The sequence below is a fragment of the Myotis yumanensis genome, unplaced genomic scaffold (assembly GCF_028538775.1).
Source record: "Myotis yumanensis isolate MYYU_CA2020_CCGP unplaced genomic scaffold, mMyoYum1.0.hap1 SCAF_13, whole genome shotgun sequence".
In the NCBI taxonomy this organism is placed as follows: domain Eukaryota; kingdom Metazoa; phylum Chordata; class Mammalia; order Chiroptera; family Vespertilionidae; genus Myotis; species Myotis yumanensis.
Window position 1 is genome coordinate 42,337,880 of NW_027223764.1, and position 25,476 is coordinate 42,363,355.

Genomic DNA, 25,476 nt, shown 5'->3' on the forward strand with positions numbered 1-25,476 from the left:
ATCCTTCTCCCCTAAATTGTAAGTATTAAAAAAAGAAGTGTTTTTATTGGAAAGAAAAAGTGTTTTTTAAAATAAAGTTCCCCCCACCTTCCCTGAGAGTCTAGAGCAGCCCAGCCGTGGGCAAACCGGCCCGTTTGAAATGAATAAAACTAAAAAAAAAAAAAAAAAAGACCGTACCCTTTTATGTAATGATGTTTACTTTGAATTTATATTAGTTCACACAAACACTCCATCCATGCTTTTGTTCCGGCCCTCCGGTCCAGTTTAAGAACCCATTGTGGCCCTCGAGTCAAAAAGTTTGCCCACCCCTGGTCTAGAGCCCAGTTTCTCTTCTGGGCTCTGCTGCTCAGATGCTGTGTGGTCCGAGGCCAAGCCACACACTCTCTGTTCTCCATCCTAGAGGACAGTGATTAGATGGTCGCTGAGGTTCCATCAGTTGGTGGCATCCCACAGGATGGGGTTTCCACAGGGACTGGCTCCCATGGCCCAGGTCAGCAGCCTGTGCCCACGGCCCTGGATGCTCCCTTCTACGCTCACCTGCCACCCCAGGTGTTGCCAATGAGGTTGGGTGGTGCAGCTGCAGGAAGTCCTGTGTCCCCAGTAGGTCCAGCTAAACAAGCAGCCAGTTATTTCCAGGCCCTCAAGGAGCTTGCCTTCCAGAGAATAGACCTGTTCAGACACAAGCAGCAAACAATCAAATACAGGAAGAAGGTAATTTCAAAGAGATGAGCACAGTCAAAACAAACAAACACAGAAACCATGACAATGCGGACATAGCACCCGGGAAGGGAGAGGAGGAGGAATTTGCATGTGGTGATCAGGGGAGGCCTCCCTGGGGGGATGGTAGGTGGCACTTGAGCTGAGGTATCAATGACAAAAAGTCAGCCACAGGAATATGGGGACATGGTTGAGGGGTGCATCCCAGAAGGAGAGAACAGCAGAGGCCCTGGTGTGTGTGACTGCCAAGAGAGAGATGCCCTGTGCATGTTGCTATGTTTTAAAAGCCCTCTGCTGACAGCCTCTGGGTGCCTTGGTGCAGAGTAGGTGATGAGTGAGCACCTGAAGTCTGAGGGTTCAGTGGGGTTAGGGCTTCATTCGGATGCAAATGGAAGCTGTTGGAGGGTGTGAGCAGGGGAGGGGTTTGTTTACATTTTGCAAGATGCCTGGACTACTGTGAGGGGAGTGGATATGAGGGGGGGGGAGGGGGAGGTGGGGAACACAGTGAGGAGCGCTTGGGTAGAAGGACATGGGCGTGGAGACTGCGGAAGGTGGCGATGGGTGGTCGTGCAGTTTGAGGCACGTCGGAAAGTTAACCGAATAATAGAACTCAGGTCCCCCACAGGCCTGAGTCACTGCCATTGTCTTCAAACATGGACATAGGAAGAGTCTCTGCCCAGCCGGTTGGGGCTCTCTGGGTGTCCAGGGGAAGTGGTGTGGATCGTGACGTTGGGTGGTGTATGGGTGAGTCTCTTGGTGTGAGTGTGTGTCTGAGTGTGATTTCTTGGGGGCAGTGGGCCCCTCCCAGGCTAGGATGGATCTATTTGTCTGGGGCATCTCAAACAAGTCCAGGACTTTTCGCTTCTTTGAGCCTCAGTTTCCTCATCTGTGAAATGGAACGCCTACTTCCCAGAATTGCAGTATTGCTGATGTTCTCATTTGTGTGCTGGGTAAACATTACCTGGAGTATGACAGATGAGAGGGCTTTGAGTTCCTTTTGGGGAGAGGAAGGGGAAGCAGAATGAATGCTCCCTCCTACAACCCAGGCCTCCAGGCACAGCGACCACCTGGGACCTTGCACTTGGAAAGGGAACCAAAAATTAGTCCTAGGGGGACCCAGGTCCAGGCTGAGGGAGCCCAGTGGCCAGAGGAAGGGACTGGAGGGAGCGTCCAGGCTCATGGATGTAGGATACAGCCTCTCCAGGTACCTCTGAGAGCCTGAGGGTAGACCAATGATGCAGTAACCAATGTGTCCCTCCCTACTTTCTAAGTGGTGTGGCTCCCTTTAGAATGGGCCCTGGGGCCTGGTCCCCAGCCTCCTATCGGCTCCTTCGCTTGAGTCTTTCCAGAAGAGAGATTTCTCAGGATCAGTCAGACACCCCCTTTAGGGTGCAAGCTCCTGCCTTCACTGGCCATCTGAGGCCACTTCCTGCACAGGAAGTGATATCATGGGCACGGGCAGGTCTGCAGAGGGTATGGGAAAAGGGCCGCACAAGGGGCCTCCTTTGTTAGGGAGAGCTCAGCCTCCCCTAAGTCCGCCAGCCCCCATTTGTCATCAGTAAAGGCCATTGTAACCGTCTCTGAGGGGGGCCCCCAGCCTGAACCCCATAGCCGCCAGGAGCCAGGGCCAGATGGAAGAAGGGCTTTGTGTCCAGGGAGGGGTCCTTCCATGTGGGGTTTGTGTGTTTTTAAAACATAATAATAAATGGGCTCCTCTTCCCCCCTCTCCTCACTCCCCACTGAGCACATCAGCCTCCAAGTGAATGGGAGAGATTTTCCATGCGGTGGGAGGTCAGGGCTGGCGAGAATTAGCCCGTGTCCAGGGGCTAGAGAGAGACTGTGATTGCTGATGATAAATGGGCCCAGCGTGGGGCGTCTCTCTCCCTCACCTCCCGCCTGCCCCCCTTCTCCCCTCCCAGTCCTGTCCCTCCCTGTGGGCACCGCCTCATGCCAGCCAGCCCTGAGACACAAGGCCTGCTGGGCTGCAGATGCTGAGCCTGGGGACCCAGGCCTGGTCTTGTCACCCACCTGTGACAAAAGCCAGCGGGAGGGGTGGCAAGGCCCTCCCTGCCAAACCCCTGCAGCCTCGTGCTGAGGCCTCTGCCTGGGCAGCAGGGCCAGCCATGGGCGGACAGACTGAGATGGATGGGAGTGAGTTTTGAGTTTTCGTCCCAGGCCTGGGAAGACAGAGCCCAAGCCTTTCTCCGCGGCCCTGCTGTGGCCGTGCTGTCTCCACACCCAGCCCCGAACCAGAAACTGGGCAGTGGTCCAGCCTGGCTGCGAAGTTGCTGTGCAGTGTTGCATTAGTCACTTCCCCTCTCTGAGCTGGTAGAGTGGAGGGCCCCACTTTGGGCACCTACTTTCTATGCTTCTAGCCTGCTGGGTCTCAGGTGTCTATAGGCCGAGGAACCTGCCTATCTGGGCTTTCGGGGTTTCCCTGCACAGAGATGTCCTGCCTGGCCCCTCCCCGTGCTGCACAGCACCACCCAGTCAGCGGAGCACATTTACATGTGTTTTTTCATAACAGCACCTCAGAGGTGACAGGGCAGCACCTTTTTCGTGGATGGGGAAACCAAGGCCCTGAGGAGTGAGCGGCCTCCCCAGGTCCCGGGCAGAGTGAGGAGCTGACGCAGTCTGCTGGCTCCCTGGCGTCCCCCAGCAGCAGGGACAGTCTCCGATCAGGAATGTCCAGACACTAGTTTTAGCCTCTCCCTCCTTTCGAGAACTTCTGGGAAATACATTCTTTTTACCTTTGTCCTGAAGCCAGTTCTCCACCTCCAAGGCCCGGGGCTCTTGCTTTTTCTGTGGCTTAGATTCTGGTGCCTCATAAACAAGCCTGTGGCCTCAACTTCCTCCCCATCCGGACCTCCCACCTGCCAGGTGGCAGCCTGTGTCTCCACACTGGGCACTGCCAAGGCCCAGCCCCTGGGAAGGAGTGTGCGGCCGGGCACGAGTCCTGCCGTCGGGTGGAGGCTGGGCTCAGGCTCCCGCTCTGTCCTGCAAGCTCCACTCCCCTCCCAGGGGACAGGTGCCCTCCTGGACCCCATGGGGAACACTGAGAAGGGTGTGGTATGGTCCCTGCCCTCCAGGAGCAGCTGCCAAGAACCCACCCTCTCCCCCGCCTCCCCTCCCCAAGCTTAAAAGTGGGTTGTGAGCAAACTGAACTTGTCCATGAGGAAGCCAGGTTGGTGGTGAGAGGATGCAAATGTGTGTCTCGTGAATATTCAAAAGGAAGACGAGAAGGCCAGGGCGGGCAGGCCTCAGCCTCCAGACACAGGGCAGCTGTCAGGGGGGGGAGGAAGCACACTGTTCGGTGTCACCTCGGAGGTGAAAATCGTCGCGGTGGCTGCAGCCTCAGACAGCAAATTCCAGCTGAAAGTAAGGAGGACTTTTCTGGTAGGTCTGTCCAAAGGCGCACCCACTGAGAAAGGCAGCGGGGAGCTCCCATCCCAGAGGTAGGAGTCAAGGTTGGGTAAGGAGTTGATGGGGGATGCTGCACCAGTTGGTCCTTGAATAACCTCTGTCGCTGTGAATCTGTGCCAGCGAGGGATGAGCTGACAAGAGACCTCATACAGGCAGGTACAGGTGAGTTAGAAGCGAGGGTTTGCCTGGTGCCTGCAGGAGGTCCCACCCAGGCTCTGGTGGTCATTTTGATCTGAGGCCTGGGGTGGGTGGGCTGGGGCACAGAGAGAGCCCAACAGCACCTAGTTCCTCCTCTTCCTCCCTCGCCAGGCTCTCCCCACGCTGTGTCTTAGGACCACAGGAGATGCTGGGTGTGTGAGCCACGAATAAAAATGGCAAGAAAGGTGATCTCATTTTAAGCAAATTGACTTCCTGAAGAAAACATTTACACACAGGACCTTGTCATACATGAACAGATTCCCCATAAGGAATCTTCAAATCTCCACGTGTTAGAAGTAGAGTAGGGCTTGAGAGATTGGCTCAACCAACTTCCGGATTTTACAGACGGGGTCTCCGACGCCTGAGAGGAAGGCCACACAGCAAAGCCGGGGTACAAACCCAGGGCCCCTGACTTCAGCGGCGGCTCTTGTCCTGTGTGTTAACTGTCCGCTCCTTGGGAGAGTTGGGCCATTCGTGTCTGCGGCTCTAAAGGCAGTTTGCAGTTTTGCAACCATCGGTTCAAACGAGTTCTGCTATTTGAAAAACACACTTTATGCGGACATTTTCCTGCCAGCAGGAAGTTCGGGTCTGGCCTGGCAAAGGCCAGGTCTCCTCCAGGGGAGTCTTCTCAGGTGTCCAGTGGGGAGCGCTGGAGTGAGGTCAGGGACAGGGGCGACTGGGAGCCTGGCTTCCTCCCACGGACAGGTGACCTCAGGCAAATCCCTCGATGCTCCATGTCCTCCGGGGAACGGGAAGGTAATCCCCACCTTGATGGTTGCGAGGAATAAATTAGCTGAAATATTCAAGGCACCTGGCACAGCGTGGATGTGAATGCTGGTTCCCAGGCCTGGCGTTAGATTCGAGCATCAGCCTGCCTGAGTTCGCGCTCCACTCGGCTGCTCGCTCCCTCAGCCTCCTGTGCCGGTCACAGACCCCCTGGCTCAGCCTTCTCATCCGCAGTATGAGGATAACAATGGCACCGAGCATATAGGGTTGTGGTTCTAACTGTGCGCCCAGGCACCCCAGGGTGCCGCAGCTGATTCACAGGGGTGCTGTGAGATATTTTTAATCTTCAAGGAAACGCAGTAGTACTGGACGGCTGCCAGCCACTGCGACAGCTACTAGCTCAAGACAGCTTCTAGCTTCAGCATTACATCACACTTCTTTCCTTTGGATGGCATCATGGCTCTGAAAAGCTGGGGTTTGGGCATTCGGGAGTGCCCTGCGATCAACAGTGAGGGAGGCAGTGTCCACTCTGATCCTAAAACTTGAGGACTTATGTGGTGCCTCATTATTCAGTCAGTCACGGTGGCTTGTTTAGGAATGGACTGCAAGTAATCTTTTACTTTCAAATTATGTGTATTATTTTCTCAAATGGCTACTAAGGTGTTAGGATGTGCGTGCAGGCGTGCACACACGCACGCACGCACGACGCTGTTTAGAGCTAACAAGCAGAACCCCTAGGGATTTCTCTTGGCCTTGCAGTAAAAATTCCCCAGAAAAATTACTGGGTAAAAATGACCAAGGCGCCAAAGACCAGAAAGGCTTGGGACACCCTGACGAGGGTTGGTGTGGGCTCTGTGAGTTCATACGAAACGCTTCCTGACAGCATCTGGCAGAGAGAGCACCCAGACACCCAAGACTCTGCTTTTCTCCTCCCTCCACGCTGGCGCCCACGGGCGGGCTCAGGTGGCCCTCGTCTGGGACACCTGTGGAGCCTCCCTCAGCTGCAAGGCCCCAGCCAGGGCCAAGGAGGCGGGGGAGTGTCCAGCGGTGAGGGCAGGGCCCAGCTCAGCTGCTACTGCCCCGGCGCAGCCCCAGCCCCCCTGTATTTAATTTGCATTCGCTGAGCACATGCTGCAGGCCAGCCTGCCTGTAGTCTGCCAGTGGTCCCTCCGGGGAGGAATCTGAGGTCGGTCCTTGGTTCATCTTCCTTGTCTCTTGGCAGCATTTGCCTCCCGGAGCCTGGGGGGTGGGATTGTTGGCAAGGGGGCAGTAGCTACACCGAGAGCCACCGGCACTGCCATGACAGAGAGGTGCTGAGGAAGACGCCAAGCCATATTCCTGCCAAGGCTAGGGATGAACCTTTGGGCCAGGGCTGAGAGGAGGGGTGGGGCAGGGAGGGCGGGGCCTGCTGCACTAATGGATGTCTAATGTTTAAATGTTTACTTTCCCCGGTCGTGTCTGTGCCAGCTTTATAAATAAGCCGCATTAGGGTTATAAAAATGTCATAAACGCAGCCCGCAGGGCCGCAGCCAGCCAGGGAAGCGATCACCTGGGGGCCACGTGGTTAGAAGGTAGGGTGAGCACACAGCTGCACCCAGGGGCGCCCACACACCTCCTCTGGTGGTCACCACCCCCAGAGGGAGGTCCAGTCCCCCCCGTTTCACAGATGAGGCGCCTGAGGCCAGTCAGGCCCGGTTCAGACCCTGGGGTACCTCCCACTGACAGGTGACCTCAGGGAAATCCCTGCCTCACACACCTCAGGCCTGAGGCTGAACAGGATGCTGGTGATGGGAAGTAGGCATGGAGCCTGCGGGTTCTCTGCTGCCCACTTGCCCTCTTGTCTCCAACCTGCTTTCTCTAGAGCTGCCTGCCTGGCAGAAAGGCCACAGTGACAGCTCTCAGGCCACTGGGAGACCATGTCCAGCTCCCTGGGCACTGTGTCCTCTCACCACCAGCTGCCCAAGCTGCCAGGCCCTAGAAGCTACCGTGTACCAACAGAGAAGGTATCTCCCTGCCTGGCTGAGGGAAGTGAGAATCGGGGAGCCCTGACCTGGCCTCAGGATACTCACTGCTACTCCCACCAACCAGCTGGCGGTGGGGCAGTCACTTGCCTCACCTGGATGAGCTTCCGTGTCCACAGCTTTGAAACAGGAAGGGTGCTTTTAGCCTCGCTGGACCTGTGGTGAGAGAACCCTCACAGTTGTAGAGTCCCGGCCAATGTCAGGGTCTGTTCGGATTCTCCGGGGACACCAGTGCATGCAGCTACTCCAGTGATGGGCAGTGTGGAGTCCTGGGCAATGTCCTAACACTGAAGTCTGATTCTTGGGTTCGAACCTTGGCTGTGCCTCTTGCTTGCTGTGTGCCCTTGGGCAAGTGGCTTAACCTCTCTGGCCTCAGTTTCCCCATTTGTAAACTGGGGACTAATATAACATGCCTTACAAGAATTAGGTACGTTTTCAATTAAGTGCGTTTTCTGTTAAGTATTGAAAACACAGCACCTAATGTGGGATGAGCATTAGTTGTGTTTTTAATATAGTAACTTGCACCTGCTATGTGCTCGGCCCCTCCTCGGCACACATGTGTGGTTATCTCATGACCTGCCCTCTTCGAGGTGAAGTAACTAGGTTGGAGTTCAGGGGCTCTCCCTGGGTCACCCACAGCATACTGGATGGAGCTGAAGTCACACCCCTTCTTGCTGGCTTTTCCTTCTCTCCCCCTGGGGTCAGTCCATCTCTCTCTCTCTCTCTCTCTCTCTCTCACACACACACACACACACACACAGCCTGGAGCCCGTGTCAACCCAGCATTTTCTCAGAGCTCCTGAAGTGCCCGGTCTTAGCAGGAGCTGCTGGTGCGCAGAGTCAGCGTGGCCTGGGCACGTGAGGTGTGATTGGTTCCTTTTGGAGGACAAGGGCCTGGTCCCAGGGCACGGGGGTGCTGGGCCAGGGACGGTGGCTGGCTGGTGAGGGTGGGGCAGGCCTGGGCACCCCTGCAGCATAATGTGTGCTTCCTCTGGAGCAGTTAGCAGAGGAGGACAAGCCCCCTACCGCGTGTCCCAGCCACCTGATCGCTTGGCACTTGCCAGTGGAAAGTCCATTTTCCTAAGTGGATTGTGAACCAATCGCCTGGCCCAGCCTGGTCTCCCCCATCCTAGCGCTGGGTGGCTGGCTGCTCTCCCTTCCTGTTTGTCTCACCTCCTGAGGTGCTGTTCTTTCCAGGGAGGCGGGCAGCCAGGGTTTCCTTTGGCCCCTTCAGGGAAAAGATTGACAGCCGCAGTGTGTTCCCGCCTCAGACGATTCCTCACCCTTAGGGCAGAGGGACGGACTTGGCCAGGTGAGAAAGGCCAGGATCAGAGCCCCAGACCAGAGGAGGGAGACTCGGTGTGGAGCTGCTGGGAAGGAGCTCCCCCTCCATGCTGCCCCCTGCCTTGGACTTCCTGGAGGAGGAGGCCTGCCGGGCTGCACCAGGGAGCCCAGGCCTGGTGCAGCCGCCCCACCTCACCCACCCAGCGCCCTGCGGGTCTCCGCTCTTCTCCCCACTCCCATTGCCCGGCTGGCTGGGGCTTCGGGGCAGAGCTGGCCTGTTTGAGCTCCAGCCTCAAACGTACTATGGTATCACTGTGGGAAACTGGAGGGAGGCCAGCGAGGGCTCGTGCAGGGGACACGGGAGGGCTGGAGGGCCTCAGGGGCGCCTCGCCTTGATGGGTCCCCTGCCTGCTCCAGGCCACCCCGATTTCTGTACGGAAGATCACACACAGCATCGTGGAGCAGGGACTGGCTCCACAGCAGAGCCTCCTATCGGCAGGGCAGGATGGGGAAGCTGAGGCGCAGGGGAGCCAGACCTTGCCCGGGTCACAGAGGGCACCTCCTGCATCTCCAGATGCCCCCTCTGTCTGCCAGGGGCTCCTGGGCGGTCAGTGGGTGCCCCTGGCCTCCTCAGCCTTTGGCCTCACAGAGCCTTCCTTCCTCCACAGGCACTGATTCCGGCAGCGAGGTGCTCCCTGAGTCCTTCCCATCGGTGCCGGCTGAGCCGCTGCCCCACTTCCTCCAGGAGCCGCAAGACGCCTACATCGTGAAGAACAAGCCGGTGGAGCTGAGCTGCCGCGCCTTCCCTGCCACACAGATCTACTTCAAGTGCAACGGCGAGTGGGTCAGCCAGAATGACCACGTCACACAGGAGGGCCGGGACGAGGCCACGGGTGAGCCGCCCACTGGCCTGGTCACGCCCAGGACACCAGGGACACCCCCCACTCAGAGGTGTCAGGGACACTGGGCCCTGGGCTTCACCACCCTAGACTCCGTGTGAGACTTCAAGCAGCCATGGCGCCCCTCTGGGCCTCAGTTTCCCCTCTGTGGTCCACCCTGGGTCAGTATTTCCCAAGGGTTGGCCGCAAGGCACAGGCTGACGTTGGGTGGTCAAATGAAGTGGCACCCAATCCCTTGCCGAGCTGAGCGCTTGTTCCCTTTCCCAGTGTCTTCCCATCCTGCTTAGCTCGGGGAGAAAGTCTAGCCGGGGGCCAGGGTTCCTCACCAGCACCAGCCAGGGCTCTGCCTCCTGCTCCCCACGCCTCAGAAGCTCCAGACACGCTCCCCTCTCCTTCGATGTGGGCTGCACCCTAGCACCCCCTCTACGATTATTTACTGAATATCGACCCTTTAAAACGAAAACAATTCATTTCTATGAAGGAAACGCTGTCATTGCTGGGAATGGGAACTCCCACAGAGAAGACGTGTGGCACGGGGATGGTCTAGAACAGTGGTCGGCAAACTGCAGCTGACGAGCCACATGCGGCTCTTTGGCCCCTTGAGTGTGGCTCTTCCACAAAATACCACATGCGGGTGCGCACGTACAGTGCAATTGAAACCTCGTGGCCCATGCACAGAAGTCGGTATTTTGTGGAAGAGCCACACTCAAGGGGCCAAAGAGCCACATGTGGCTCGTGAGCCGCAATTTGCCGACCATTGGACTCTAGAACCCTGCCTCGGTGCAGCCCAGGCCCGGGCTCCCGGACAGAGCCTCTGGCTCCTCTTCGTTAGACAGGGCTCGTGGCCGGTGCTGGTCACTGCAGGCCACCGGTGTTGGGCAGCCCCAGAACCCAGGCCCAAGGGGGCTCCCTGGCCCCAGTGCCTGCCTCGGCTTTTGTGTTTGTGTTTCTTCCTTGATCCATTTCTTTCTCCTGCTTGTCCAGCCCCCTCTTATTTCCATCTGTGTCCCACGTCTCCCTTCTGATCCCCGTCTCCGTCTCCGTCTTTTTTCTTTATGTTCCGCCCGCCCCTCACCTCCCTCCCCTCTCCCTCTCTCGGTCCCCACCCCTACCTTTATTCTTTCTTTTTTTTCTCCTTCTCTCATTCAGCTTCACTCTCTATGTGTCTCCCCTGAGATTCTTTCTCGCTCTCTCTCCTTTTTTCTCTCTTCCCCAGCTTCTGTTTTTCTATGAAAAGCTCACACATTTCAGAACCACCCAGGCTTAAAACTATACCCCATAATGTACTTAATACCACAGAACTAAAAATGGTTAAAATGGTTAAGTCTTATATCGTGTATATTTTGCCAAACTTTTAAAAGAACATTTAAAAATAGACCCGGAGTTGCATTCTTACCCAAAATCTAAAAGTAAAAAAAGCAATTTTTAAGAGACAAATAATCTATGCCAGCTACCCCCACTGTCGGGGTGCGTGATCCTGGGGAAGCCACCCGGCCTCTGAGCTCATTCCCCTTTCTGGACTGGGAGTTGCTGGAAGGTCCTGGTGAGACCCGCACAGCACTGAGCATGCAGGACCCAGTGGCACTCCAGACATGCCTTCTCCTCCGTCCTCTTCCTTTAAAACTTGGCCTTACTTCTCTGTCCTCCTGAGCCCCTCTGGCCGGTATCACAGGTCAGCCGTGGGGGTCCAGGCAGAGCAAGGGGACAGTGTGCCCTGCTGGGGACCCTCACAGCCCCTGCGATTATTAGTAATAGTAGCAGCGCGGCTCTTACACTCCCGCTACCAGGCGCCTAAGCCCTGCCAGCCCTAGAAACTGGGGCACTGTTGTCCCATTAGCTACAAAGAATGGACAGTGGTCCCGTGGGCCACTCCCCTGGCAGCAGTGTGGCCGGTTCTAATTGAGCCTCCTGCTCCCCACCCCTGGCCTTCCTGAGGCCCTGAAAACACAGAGGAGGACAGCTCTGGGCCAGGACAGGCGGGACTGGTGGCAACTCATGCCAGGATGTGGCAGGCAGCCCAGTTCCGTGTCCTCACCGAGGCACTGCCTGCCAGGCTGCCATCACACCGGGGGGCGGGGGAGCACCTGGTGCTGGGGCCCAAGTCTAGGAGGCCAAAGGCCCCATCATCCTCCCTGCCGGCCGGGACCATGACCAAGGTGTCAAGCTGCCCGGGATGATGGTTTCCCTCTGTCCAGCTGGCGGGTGTTGCCGAAACCTTTTGGATGGATGGGCCCCTTGAGAGGAAGCCCTGGGGGGGCTGGCTCACCACCTGGACACTAAGGGCCACACAGCATCACTTGTTGGGCCAGCCCGCCAGGCAGCCACGCGAGATCCCACCTTCAGAGCAGCCTCTTCCCTCCTGGTACTCCCCAACAGCAAACTCTAGCCCCTCCCATGTAGGTCCCTGGCTATCGAGAGGCTCCCCAGGGTCAGCCCCTCCCCCTGTGATGCAGGGGAGTTAAGGCAACGACTTTACTGGGAGGGGTCCAGAGAGACGTCATGTTCAGGACAGAGTTCTAACCTGGCAGGACACCAAGAGCACTGATCTCAGCTCTGCTGGCAACTTGCTGTGGGCCGTTGGGCCTGCCCCCTACCCTTTCTGAATCTCAGTTTCTCCAAATGTACAAGGAAGGGCTGGGTGAGGTCCAGATGACCCGACAGAGTGGCTTTGTGTCCAGCATGAGCTGCGTGCTGTGGCCCAGCAAGTGCCATGATTCATTTAGCATTTACCCTGAGTGTTTTATTGTGATGAGGGACCTGAGGCTCAGAGAGGCTAAGTCACTTCGTGAAGGTCACAGAGCTGGGGAGGGAGGGTGAGGCCAGGATTCAAACCTGTCCCTCTGTCCAGCTTTGTTTAACCACCATGTCACGGTACTGCATGTGTACAGGCGACAGTCCTGCCCTCAGGGGGCTTATTAGAGCCCATGTGCAGCCATGAAAGTGTGAGCTGGGACACATGGCAAGGAGGAGCAGTTTTAGGGATTCTGGGACAGGGGAGTCTGGGAGGGCTTCCTGGAGGAGGAGGTTTCACAGTTCTCCCACAGCTTTGGGGAGGAGCCTCAGACCAGCACCCTTATCCAGGAGGGCTCACTTTTTTTCCTGAGCCTAGAAGGCTTTGCCAAGGGAGAGTTGGCAGAAGAGTGAGTGATTTCCTCTCTGTGGGCTAGTGGATGCAGTTATCCAACAAGAGGTCAGGGGGCTCCCAGGAAGAGGGTCACATCAATAAATGGTGCTGTTCCAGACAGTGGTGGGCGCTGTGGGGAAACCAGGCTGGCAGGAATGACAACCAAGTCTGGTGCAGTGGTAGGGGCACTGAGCAGGACTTTGAGAGCCGTGGGCATGGACCAGGGTCAGGGGGCTTCCCTCCAGAAGTGAGGCCCCGCCCAAAGCTGCCTGGGAGTTCACTGGACACAGGACAGAAGGGAGTTCCAGGCAGGGTACTGAGGCGTAAAGAGCCTGTGGCTGGAGGGGCCAGGGTAACACGAGGGTCTGGAGGACGCCCAGGGAGGCTGTAGTGAGTAGATTGTGCAAGGCCTGGGGGCCAGCTGGAGGGCCGGGTCTTCACGCTGCGAGGACTGGAGACGTAACCAGGGGAATGACAAGCCATTGTGGATTTGGAGGAGGGAGCACACGCTGGCTGCAGGTGGAGAGCGGATGGACGGGGAGAGAGGGCCTGTGTTAGCCATTGCCATTCCCCGGTGAGCTGCAGTGGCGGCTGGGGTCAGGGTGGAGCAGAGAGATGAGAAGATGATGGAAATGAGAGGCACTTGGCAGACCAGCCGAAAGGACTCCGGGGTGGAGAAGCAGACATGTCATGGTGCCCTGTCCTGTGTCCTGTGTCCTCAGACCTGCCCCCTGACCGTGTCTCTCCTCCTCCTAGGCCTGCGGGTGCGAGAGGTGCAGATCGAGGTGTCCCGACAGCAGGTGGAGGAACTGTTTGGGCTGGAGGATTACTGGTGCCAGTGCGTGGCCTGGAGCTCTGCGGGCACCACCAAGAGTCGCCGGGCCTATGTCCGCATCGCATGTACGCCACCCTGGCATTCCCCTCCACACACCCCAGTCCCTGGGCCCTTTCCCCTTCCCTGTGGATCCTGGAGAGGGAATCCCACTCCCTTGGGGGGATCTAGCCGAAGCGCCCACCACAGAGACATCAGGGCCCATGGACGCCAGCCAGAGAGGGCTTCTAGACCCAGAACCTGGGCCCCCTCTGGCCCACAGATTTGTAAAGGCCAGTTTTCACCACATCTATATAAGGAGGCTGCCAGCTTCCTCATCATTTTTAGACCATCGGGGAGGGAACCCTGTTTCTACAACTCCACCTGGTCAGGCCCCACGTTAGAGAGGCTATTCCCCAGGTGAAAGCCAGGTGTCCCCACGATCGTTCCCTTGGTGTGCACTGCCACCTCGTGGCTCGAATGGGGCACTGCAGCCTCCAGACTGTGCCTTGTCCCCTCCCTCTTCCCAGATCTGCGCAAGAACTTCGACCAGGAGCCTCTGGGCAAGGAAGTACCCCTGGACCACGAGGTTCTCCTGCAATGCCGCCCACCAGAGGGCGTGCCTGTGGCTGAGGTGAGTGGGGACATGGAGGACCTGGGCATGGCACTTACCACCAGCCATGATATGATGCCTCAGGCTCCCAGAGCCTCCCCATTTCACAGAGGAGGGAACTGCAACCTCTGCACAACTCAGCACACGCCACACCCCGGCTGGGCCCTCCGCAGGCGCAACCCCATGGGGTGCGGTAGAGCTGGGGCAGGAACCCCCAGGACTCCTTGGGTCGGCCGCAGGCTGTACACACCAACTCCCCCGGCCCCACCCAGGGGTCATCTTAACCATTGTGTTCTGTGGTGTTCCGCACAGCGCCTGGCTGGCGGAGGCCCCGCCTCACTGCGTCCCCACGGTGGGTGGACATTGGGAAAACCTCCGCCCTGCCTCTGGTCAGACCTCCCCCACACTCCAGAGAGGGAGCAGGCACTGGGTCCTCATGCCCCTCCACCCTGTTCCTGCAGGTGGAATGGCTCAAAAATGAGGACATCATTGACCCCACCCAGGACTCCAACTTCCTGCTCACCATTGACCACAACCTCATCATCCGCCAGGCCCGCCTGTCAGACACGGCCAACTATACCTGCGTGGCCAAGAACATCGTGGCCAAGCGCCGCAGCACCACGGCCACCGTCATCGTCTATGGTGCGGGCCAGAGGGGATCAGGCATGGCCAGGGAGGGCGGGAGGACAGCCCAGGGCTAGATGGCCACCTGACCCGCCCTACTCAGGACACAGCCGGACCCTGGGCAGCAAGTGAGCAGGAGGAAGCCCACAAGGTTACATAGCAAAGCTAGTTAGTAGTCGAGTGAGGCTCCCTGAGTCCCTTGCCAGGAGCACCCACCCTTCTCAGACCCTTTTCCTGCCCCTGAAGGAGGAGACCCAGCTCTCAGAGTTAGGTCTGGGGCACGGCCAATCGGGATCCTCATACCCTAGCCCAGTGGTCGGCAAACTCATTAGTCAAAGAGCCAAATATCAACAGTACAACGATTGAAATTTCTTTTGAGAGCCAAATTTTTTAAACTTAAACTATATAGGTAGGTACATTGTTATTAACTTAATTAGGGTACTTCTAAGGCTTAGGAAGAGCCACACTCAAGGGGCCAAAAAGCCCCATGTGGCTCTCGAGCCGCAGTTTGCCAACCAGGGCCCTAGCCCATTGCCCTAGCAGAGTTAGGGGCTGCTGGCCAGGCCCGTAGGCTGTTCCTTGCTTCCCCTGGGTGGGAAGGGCAGAGCCACACCTGAGATTCCTTGGATGTTGTAGAAAGAACCCCACACTGGGTTCCAGTCCCAGGTCCCCCATCGCTCTTGGGAGACCCTGGGTGTCAGCCCTCTCTGGACTTTGCCATGTTACAAGGGGGCGGGGAATAGACCATGACCTCGAGGGTCCCGGTGCTGAAGGTTGCAGCCAGGCCTGCCGGCTGGTATCTGAGTGCCTAGCCCCGCAGGCAGGAGGGGTCCAGCTAGGAAGGGCCAGCCTCAGCAGAAGACTCGTCAAGGGTGGAGAGATAGGGTTAGGGGGCCCATGGGGTCACAGAGCCAGGCCAATGGGGTGACACCTGCTGCCCCTGCAGTGAATGGCGGATGGTCCAGCTGGGCAGAGTGGTCGCCCTGCTCCAACCGCTGTGGCCGTGGCTGGCAGAAGCGTACACGGACCTGCACCAACCCCACCCCGCTCAACGGAGGAGCCTTCTGTGAGGGCCAGGCCTTCCAGAAGACTTCTTGCACCACCGTGTGCCCAGGTAAGGCCTCTGGCCAGGTGAGACCCTGCCCACAGCACGCCCACGCCCAGTCCCCAGCCCTGTCTTCTGCTATGGTGTCTGCCAGAGTCAGGACGGCCTTTCTCTCCCCACGTGGGGAACAGCAGGTGCTTGTCCCAGGGCCCACAGCTGGCTGAAAAGGCTGGGCGAGGTGCTATGACCTCTGACCTTTGTTCTTCCCTGGCTGCTGAAGAGACAAGGCAGAGGCTCTGAGCTGAGCTGCGGTCTCAGGGGTGGGCTCTGCTGCCCTCTACGCTGAGGGTGCCAGCCCCCTGGGCCGGGGTCCCAGAGCTGCCTGGAGTTAGGGCGCCTGTACTCCTGTACTTGACTGTCAGGCACACCTAGGCTGCTGACCCTGATCCGCTTCTCCTTTTGTCTTTGTGTGACTGCCTCTCCATCTGTGTGTCTGTCCTTGCTTGTCTGGCTGTGTGTCCTCTGGTTACATGTTTCTGTGCGTGGTGTGGTATTTACTGGGTTTGTATCCTTGTGTATGTACTTGTGCATTGGGCTGCCTCTGTGTGACTTGATGCATCTACTTGTGTTCTCTTTGCCCACCGGGCACACCTGGCTCTGCATTGGTCTGGGGCTGTGTGGGTGTGGCATGGAGTTCTCTGTATGGCCTGTATGGTGTCTTGTGTTCTGTGCACGTAACTGTGTGTGTGCGTGTGTGTGTGTGCATGTGCGTGTGTTCTCATGTGCCATGTGCTGTGCTCCTGTAGTGGATGGAGCGTGGACAGAGTGGAGCAAGTGGTCAGCCTGTAGCACGGAGTGTGCCCACTGGCGCAGCCGAGAGTGCATGGCACCCCCACCCCAGAACGGAGGCCGAGACTGCAGCGGGACCCTGCTCGACTCCAAGAACTGCACCGACGGGCTGTGCATGCAGAGTGAGTCCTCGGGAAGACGGATAAGGGACCCCCCAGGCCTCAGTGCCCAGCCTGCAGCGGAACAGCCCCTCGGGGCCTCTGCCCACCCACCACACCCATCATCTCATCCGGGCCATTCTCCGTCACCGTCTCTACCACCTTTCCCTGCCACCTGTGTCATTGTCTTTCCCTTTATTTCCCTCAACAGATAAGAAAACTCTAAGTGACCCCAAAAGCCACCGTAAGTCCCATTTCATGGCTGTCCTCTTTCCTCCGGGGCTCTCCTTGGCTGGCCTTTCCAGGGTGTGGGGGGCCGGGCAGGGGGAGTGGAAGGTGCCTCCCCCCGACCCTCCCTGGGGTTCCTAGGACCCGCTGTAGGAGTCACGCCTCCATTACACGCAGATAGGCAGACCCTGGCTGACAGAAAGGCCCTGGGGCAGCATCTTGACCCTCACAATACAGGACAAGAAGCTAAATCTGGGCAGGCACTTGCCAGGGACCCAGCCAGGTTTGAACTGGATGTTTCCTGGCAAATCTGCTGCTCGCAGCCCCACCCCCTTGGCCTCCGCTCAGGACCAGGGCCAGGGGGCAGCAGCTGGCCAGAGCCTCCCCAATTCCCTGGGCTGCCTTCAGCCCCAAGGACTTAGCCTCTAGCCCCCAGAGGCTGCGCTGCATTAACTCAAGAGCAGTAAAGCCACCTGGGGAGATTGGCCTGTGGTAATGAAACCACAATTTCCAAATAATTCTGGAGTCATAAAATCAGCAGTGAGCCCCTCCCCCAGTTCACTGGGGGCTGAGCTGTTGACTGATTAGAGAGTGTAAATCTCCAGGCCAGTGGCCCCACTGGTTAGCGGGACATCAGGAGGCAGAGCCCAGCCCTGGGAATAGAAGCCCCCAGAGGGGTGGGGGTCCATCCCTGAGGGCTGCTGAGGCCAGTGGGGGTACCAGAAGGTGCGAAGCGGGCAGGCACGGTGCCCTCCCCGAGGGCCCAGGGACGGGACAGATGCCGCCTGGAACTCCCACAGCAATGATCTTGGTTCTGCCTGTGCTGTCCAGTATGGCTCTTTAAGCTTACATTTACCTTAATTAAATTAAATATATTTAGAAATTCCGTCCCTAAGTCTCACTGGCCACAGTTCAGTGGTTCAGTGGCCACATGTGGTTGGTGGCTGTCGTGTGTAGCAGCACAGACATAGAGTGTCTTCATTCATCATCATGGGAATTCTGTTGGCCAGCCCTCCGTTAGGCCCTGAGTCTTGACCTGACCCCTGCCTGCCCGGCTGTGCGGAGTTATTCCAGCTGTGCAGCAGCCTGCCCTGCCTCCACCAGAGCGGGTGTCCTCGAACCCAGTGGCCGGCCTGGGGGAGGGGAGTGTAGCCAGCGGTCGCCTCCCTGAGCCCCTTCCTTCGCCTCCACCTGCTCACCTCCTCTCCACCCCATTGTCCTGCATCTCATTCCCCTCCTCCTCCTCCCCCTCTCCTTTCACCTCCCACCCCTCAGCACAGAGCGGGAGCCGGTGGGTCGGAGCCGCCACTTGCAAACATTGCGGAGAGCCTGGCCCTCTAGTCCTCTGGAGGTTTGCCACAGGCTGCAAGGGAGACTCTAGTCTGGATCCCAGCTCCGACAGGACAAACTGTGACCCGGTGACTGAGCCACAGACCCTGGCTCCTCAGCAGTGAGCAGTGAATTACTCCGGGGAGTGACAAGTCACGTTGCCTCTCCTTGCCCCCCTGAGAGGGGAGCAGGCCAGAGGTTTTGAGACCGTTTTACTTATAGAGGCTGGTGCTCAGAGAGGTTCAAGTCTTGCCTGAGGTCACCAGCCTGTTGTGGCTGGGATCGGACTAGAACCCAGGCCCTGCCCCTCCCTAGGGACCCCGGGCCTCCCTGGCTCCCCCAGGCTGGGCCTCTGCCCCTGCCCTCACACATCCCTCCCGTCCTGCAGTCCTGGAGTCCTCGGGGGACGTGGCGCTGTATGCCGGCATCGTGGTGTCCATCCTGGTGGTGGTGGCGGTCCTCATGGTGGTGGCGGTGGTGGTGTACCGCCGCAACTGCCGTGACCTGGACACTGACATCACCGACTCGTCCGCCGCCCTCACCGGAGGCTTCCACCCCGTCAACTTCAAGACGGCGAGGCCCAGTAAGACCCGGGGACGCCTGGTTGGCGGGTGGGGACAGGGCACCCAGCGGGGTGTGGCAGACAGACTCCCTCTTGGGGTCCAGAGTTTGTTCTAGAGCTGACTGTGCGGGTTGGTTTGGATTTGAGAGATGCAGAAAAGGAAAAAAGGGGTGACCCAGCCTGGTGGGCCCCCGAAGCCTTTTGCAGCTGGATATTTGGGTGGAGGTTTTGCAACAGGCGGGTCCCTGGCAGGAGCGGAATGTGGGACCGGGCCAGTGAGGCACGTCTGGGTCTGACTGCAGCCCCGCCTCTGCAGACCACCCACAGCTCCTGCACCCTTCTGTGCCTCCCGACCTCACTGCCAGTGCCGGCATCTACCGCGGGCCCGTGTACGCCCTGCAGGACTCGGCCGACAAGATCCCCATGACCAACTCGCCCCTGCTGGACCCCCTGCCCAGCCTCAAGATCAAGGTCTACAGCTCCAGCACCACCGGCTCCGGGTCAGGCCTGCCAGATGGGGCTGACCTGCTGGGGGTCCTGCCGCCTGGGACGTACCCTGGCGACTTCTCCCGGGACACCCACTTCATGCACCTGCGCAGCGCCAGCCTCGGCTCCCAGCAGCTCCTGGGCCTGCCCCGGGAGCCGGGGAGCAGCGTCAGCGGCACGTTTGGCTGCCTGGGCGGGAGGCTCAGCATCCCCGGCACAGGTGGGTCCCTCTCTGCTTGCCTGTCAGTGTGGCCTTGGCACATCCCCTGGACAGCCCAGCACCCAGCAGAAGATAGGCCTTCCCAGAGCCCATTTCACAGACGGGGAAAGAGGCCCAGGGGGAAGAGGTGACCATAAAATAGAAGGCCTGGGCTCGAAGCCTGTCTCTGCCTCACTGTGGCAGGGGAACCTTGGCCCAGCCACGCTCTAAACCTCAGTTTCTCTATCTGTTAAGTGGGGAGAATACCCCATTGTAATTCAGCGGAACTACAGTGCTGTCCTAGGTTCTGGCATCAGAAAGGGCAGAGGTGCCCATCTCAAGGTTGCAAAGCCATTAGTTAACAGTTACCCAGCGTCATGCCCAAGGCTGGAGGCAGCACTAGGACCTTCAGACGCCAGGTCTTTGCCCCATCTCTACACCCCATTGCAACGCCAGAGGCCCCTGTGTTACTGACAAGCCCTCTGGTCAGTGGCCGGGCCTCTCGTTGATCCCAGTCTCCAGACCTTCTCTCCCATCCCCCTACTGGTGACCACCTGTTCGAAGCTCCTGGACTCCCTTCAACCCCTCCCTGCTGACCTCCCTCTCCCCCTAGGGGTCAGCCTGCTGGTGCCCAATGGAGCCATCCCCCAGGGCAAGTTCTACGAAATGTACCTCCTTATCAACAAGGCAGAAAACGCCCTGTGAGTAGAGACCCCAGCCCTGGCCCAGATCGCCCCCTGTTCTTCCTCTCTCCCGGCTGCCTCTCCAGCCTGGGCCCAAACACCACCTTCTCCCCTCCTGAGCCTGATCCTAGGCCAGAGCCAGTCCTCCGAGGAAAACACTGCTAGATCTTATGTCCACATCCAAAATGTGCAGAACCAGCACAACAAATCATATAACTCGAAAGGCAATTTACAAGCCAGCTACAATATGACAAAAGGCTAATCTCCTATGCAAAGAGGTTTTAGAGACCAATGAGGAAAATTTAACATCTCGGTACAAAAAACGGGCAAAGGATATGAACAAGTGATTTACACACACTCTTTGTTATGCGCGCGCGAACACACACACACTGGCTAATAGGTTATGAGAAATTGTTCAGCCTAATTTGTAGTCCAATAGTAACTCAAACAGCCATGAGATATTGGGAGTTTTTTGCTTCGTGAATGCGTAAAGATTTTTTTTTTCAAACGAGAATGCCTTCGTGCTGGCAAAAGTGTGGCACGCAGCCCGCCATGGCACTGGCAGGAGTGTAGAGCGGTACCAGCTTCCCAGAAAACAGTTGAGCAGCACCATTAAAACACTCCATGAGATCCTAGTTGGTCTGGCTCAGTGGGTGGAGCATCGGCCTGTGGACTGAAAGTTCCCGGGTTCGATTCCAGTCAAGGGCACGTGCCCGGGTTGCGGACTCAATCCCCAGTGGGGGACATGCAGGAGGCAGCCAATCAATAACTCTCTCTCATCGTTGATGTTTCTATCTCTCCCTCTCCCTTCCTCTCTGAAATCAATAAAAATATATTTTAAAAAAACAAAACAAAAACAAAAAAACTCCACGAGTGCAGAGTCTTTGAGATGTGAGCAAAGGTTGGCTGTGAGAACGTCATAGTGTGATAGCAAAAATCCGGAGACAGTCTGCAGGTTATGCCGTTTCTCTGCCTCTCCTTAACCCCTGACCTCTGGGAGCCCCGGGGGTGGAGACCTGCCCCCTGTCACCCCAGGAACAGGGACAGGTGGGAGCCCAGCACCCCTCTAAGCCCTGGCTGAGCGCTCGGCCTCCCCTCACTGCCGCCTCCTGTCCCCAGCCCTCTTTTGGAAGGGACCCAGACAGTATTGAGCCCCTCGGTGACCTGCGGGCCCACAGGCCTCCTGCTGTGCCGCCCCGTCATCCTCACGGTGCCCCACTGTGCCGAAGTCAGTGCCAGCAACTGGATCTTCCAGCTCAAGACCCAGGCCCACCAGGGCCACTGGGAGGTGAGGAGCCACAGCTGGGTCGGGGGGCCAGGCCCACCGTCTGAACCTGCCTCCTTTCCCCTGACCCGGCCTGGGTGGACCCTGCACAGCCTTGACTGTGACCTGTCTCCCTAACCCCCACTCTCACCTGCAGGAGGTGGTGACCCTGGATGAGGAGACCCTGGACACCCCTTGCTACTGCCAGCTGGAGGCCAGGTCCTGCCACATCCTGTTAGACCAGCTGGGCACCTACGTGTTCACGGGTGAGTCCTACTCCCGCTCAGCCGTCAAGCGGCTCCAGCTGGCCATCTTCGCCCCAGCCCTCTGCACATCCCTGGAGTACAGCCTCAGGGTCTACTGCCTGGAGGACACGCCTGTAGCGTTGAAGGTAAGGCCAGGCCACAGGTGCCCGCACAGCCCTGGCACACTGTAGATACATCACCCCGGCCGGCCAGCTGCATGGTACCTTCTAGTGTTCCCCTCCCCAAGGCCATGGTATCTTTCAGGCACCCTCCACCATCATCAGCCTCATTCATTCATTCATTCATTCATTCCTCAAACATTGAAATGGCATCAGGCACAGGTCTTGCCCTCGCCAATCTCCAGGCTGGAGGTGGGAGACAGACAGTGGTCCCTGATGGTGGTCGTCCAGAGGGCAGAGGGCCGAGGGAGCTCCCGCCTGGAAGGGGCTTTCAGGGCCCGGGTTTGGGGGAGGGTCTGAGACGCTTCCCAGCAGAGCTGGCAGGCTCCAAAGGATGAGTAGTCATGCGGATAGAGGATGAAGGGCATTGCTGGAGGCAGCAGCTTCTGCAATGTCTTTCTGCGGGAGCGAAGCGTGCAGAGGGTGTGAGCGTGTGAGGGAGAAGGATGGGGCTGGAGAGACAGGCCGAGCTCAGCGTCCCAGCACTCCTGGGGCCATGCCAAGGGATTTGGAACTTGTCCAGGGGGCAGGGGCATCGACCTGGAGGACACTGGTTTACAGGTGCTCCTTTCCAGCTCCTTTGCCTCCCAGTCTCACGTGACTTGTCTCAAACTCCGAGTTGCCAGATGATGCAACAGAGGTGAAAAGGCCTCGTGGGAGAGTGAGTGTCGCCTGCTGGGACCACTCTGGCCTGAAGTTCCAGGAGGTCCAAATGGGCTGGAGGCTCCCGGGGAATGGCCTGGTGGCCTGGATCTCTTCGTACTGGGCCATTGGCTGATGTCCTGCTTTGCTCAGAGATTGGAGTGGAGATTAAGAGGGACGTTGCCTCATTTTGGCACGATGGCATTCGTTGTTACTCAGTCCTGGTCCATCCGTCCGTCCATCCATCCATCCAACTTTCTGCCCATCCCTCCACATACTCTTTCAGTCAACAGTCCCTCTGTCCATCCAGCCTTCACACATCCATCCATTTGCCTTTCCTTCCATCTGTCCTTCTATTTACAACCATCCATTTGTATATCCATCTGTAGATCCATCTCTCTGTCTGTCTCTATCCATATCTGCTTATCCATCCATTTATTTATCCATCCATCCGTTCATCTGTCCACCCATTTATGTATAAACCCATTTATACCTCCATCCCACTATGTGTCCATTTACCTAGCCGCTTTTTTCCTTTATGTCTGTCCACATATCCACAAATAGGCCTTCTGTGAGCATTTACCAAATGCCCAGCCCTGTGTTCAGGTGGGTCTCTGCCCTCCAAGTTTCAGCCGGTTCCTTCTGCCTGAGTCTGTCCCAACCCCCAAGCTTGCAGTAGGAAAGGGCCCATTGGCCAAGTACGATGGGCTCCCCCTTCCTGTTGCCCCACCCACAGGAGGTGCTGGAGCTGGAGCGGACCTTGGGCGGATACCTGGTGGAGGAGCCCAAACCCCTGCTGTTCAAGGACAGTTACCATAACCTGCGCCTCTCCCTCCACGACATCCCGCATGCCCACTGGAGGAGCAAGCTGCTGGCCAAATACCAGGTGAGGGCCGGGCTGCGGGATCGGGAGAGCTGGGGCTGGGGTGGGGCACACGTGGGGATCGGCCCAGGGAAGACCAGTTCCCCCTCCCGGGCTCTGCTCCCCCCTCAGCCCTGCAGCCTTGCCCCTCCATCTTTGTCTCCCTCCCACCCCCTCTCCAGGCTCCCTCCCAGTCGTGCTTAGGCACACCCCCACCATCGACAGCCACACTCCCCCTCCCACCCCGATCACACTTCCCACGCACAGATGTCTTCCACATCATCCTCAAAGAGGCCTTGCCATCCCCGAGAGCACCCAGGCCTGGCAGACAGTCCAAACTTATCTTCGATGGTCACACCCCTCTGCCCCATCCACCTGGGACACCGAGTCCATTGGCTTCCCAGCCCAGGCACACAGGCGCACACACACTCACACATTCAGGCTTGTGCCTTCTTCCCTTTCTCAGCTGAAGGGCCCTTGGCCAGCTCTTCCTCTGCCCCATTGGGTGGAGAGGCCTGAGCTGCCCCCTCAGAAGTCCCAGCCCTCCCTGCACTGGCCCCATTACCTCCTCTGCCTTCATTCCCGGAGGCAGGGCAGGCTGGGCTTGTCTCCTTGACCCGCCTCCCTCCTTCCCCAGGAGATCCCCTTCTGTCACATATGGAGTGGCAGCCAGAGGGCGCTTCACTGCACCTTCACCCTGGAGAGGCACAGCCTGGCCTCCACCGAGTTCACCTGCAAGATCTGCGTGCGGCAGGTGGAGGGGGAGGGCCAGATATTCCAGCTGCACACCACACTGGCAGAGGTGAGGCGGGGGGCTGGGGCGGCATGCACACCCCATGCTCACCCACATCTGAGTGGAAACGCCGTCTCCCACAGAGACATGCCCCCCGCCCCCCAAGTCTGAGCCGGGACTTGGGCACTGTTTGCCAACATCTACCATTTGTTGAGTGCCGACCCTGTGCTTGGCATGTACTGTACCAAGCATGTACTGTGCTTGGCATGTACTGTGCCTAGTTTTTCTCACCCAAGCTCCACAGCCACCAGGGAAACAAGTCCAGTGATCCCCCGGGAGATGAAAAAGTAGGTTTCAGGGAGGGCAGGTACCATGGACCTGTGTCGGGTCCTTGCTCGGCCCCAGCCTGCAGCTGTGCATCCTATAAACCTGGATCGAGGTCCACGAAAGCCAGGCCACCCAGGGGGCAGTGCAGTGGGAAGAGCACTGGCTGTAAGCCTAGGCCCAGTTCTGCCACCAGTTTGGCATGTGATCATGGCAAGTCACTTCCTGTTCTAGACTTCGGGCTCCTCATGGCTTCCTGATCTTGAGGCTGCATTAGCATCCACCCTGGGCAGTGCATCAGCATGGTGTGTCCCCTGAGGGCTGGGAGTCAGGCATGCAGCCCTGGCCCACAGGAGCTGGCCCTCTAGGGGAGAAGGCCTGTCCGGGGCAGGTGGGGACTGACCAGAGCCTCTTCTGCTCCTCTCACCCTTGCCCCCTGCCCTTCCAGACACCTGCTGGCTCCCTGGACGCCCTCTGCTCTGCTCCCAACAGCACGCTCACCACCCAGCTGGGACCCTATGCCTTCAAGATCCCGCTGTCCATCCGCCAGAAGATATGCAACAGCCTGGACGCCCCTAACTCGCGGGGCAATGACTGGCGCCTGTTGGCGAAGAAGCTCTCCATGGACCGGTAAGTGTGGGGACACGGACCTGGCCACCTGAGTGTGCCACGTCTGAGTCGCCCATTGATTGAGAGGCATGGCGCTTAGCGTGCTGGTCCTCGGCAGTCAGATGAGGCCAGGCACCAGCCAGTGTGAGCACCGTCAGCACCCAGTGCCTGGACGGAGCAGGTAGAGCAGAGACTGCTTGCTGACAGACCTTTCCAGGAGAACGCAACATGCTGGGTCAATGCAATGGCAAGAGTAGCCATTATCATGATGTCATACTTGCTGAGAAACCACTTCATAAACCTGCATTGAGCAGATGCCAGGTTTACAACATCTTATTAGAAATGGGTGGGGTTTACGAAGACGTCTGAGGCTTTCTTCCTGCTCTCGGGAGCGCACGGGGCGATCAGGCAAGGTTGGAGGTGGGAGGAAGAGAGAGTGGAGAGCTGGTTTCTACAGTCACGCCTGGACCCCAGTGTCTTTCAGTATAATAATGAGATGATGAATGATGATGAGCAAGACAGTTTCCATGTTACAGCCGAATTGACTAAAGCTCAGAGAGCTGCAGTGACTTGCCCAGGGCCACACAGCCTGCAAGCAGAGGAACGGGACTCAGACCCAGGACTGCGGGACCCCAGAGCCCCCAGGCTTCCCCCCTCCTCGTGCTCTCCCCCCACCCAGGCTTCGGGAGGTGTTGAGCT

At 58.1% G+C, this 25,476-nt stretch overlaps 1 protein-coding gene across 2 annotated transcripts in view; it reads left to right on the plus strand.

Moving 5' to 3' along the window:
- The window catches only part of UNC5B (unc-5 netrin receptor B), an 81,113-nt gene that overhangs the window by 52,266 nt on the left and 3,371 nt on the right, over positions 1 to 25,476 (plus strand). The window contains exons 2-16 of one of the 2 annotated variants that reach the window (XM_070432919.1): positions 9,038 to 9,262; positions 13,149 to 13,292; positions 13,734 to 13,837; positions 14,278 to 14,458; positions 15,387 to 15,554; positions 16,292 to 16,456; positions 16,644 to 16,676; positions 18,378 to 18,572; positions 18,868 to 19,257; positions 19,850 to 19,937; positions 21,039 to 21,207; positions 21,341 to 21,574; positions 22,986 to 23,135; positions 23,749 to 23,913; positions 24,617 to 24,798. In XM_070432919.1, the coding sequence (XP_070289020.1) occupies positions 9,038 to 9,262; positions 13,149 to 13,292; positions 13,734 to 13,837; positions 14,278 to 14,458; positions 15,387 to 15,554; positions 16,292 to 16,456; positions 16,644 to 16,676; positions 18,378 to 18,572; positions 18,868 to 19,257; positions 19,850 to 19,937; positions 21,039 to 21,207; positions 21,341 to 21,574; positions 22,986 to 23,135; positions 23,749 to 23,913; positions 24,617 to 24,798 (2,593 nt within the window). The remainder of the gene's footprint in view (positions 1 to 9,037; positions 9,263 to 13,148; positions 13,293 to 13,733; positions 13,838 to 14,277; positions 14,459 to 15,386; positions 15,555 to 16,291; positions 16,457 to 16,643; positions 16,677 to 18,377; positions 18,573 to 18,867; positions 19,258 to 19,849; positions 19,938 to 21,038; positions 21,208 to 21,340; positions 21,575 to 22,985; positions 23,136 to 23,748; positions 23,914 to 24,616; positions 24,799 to 25,476) is intronic. The other variant, XM_070432921.1, reaches the window with a different exon arrangement.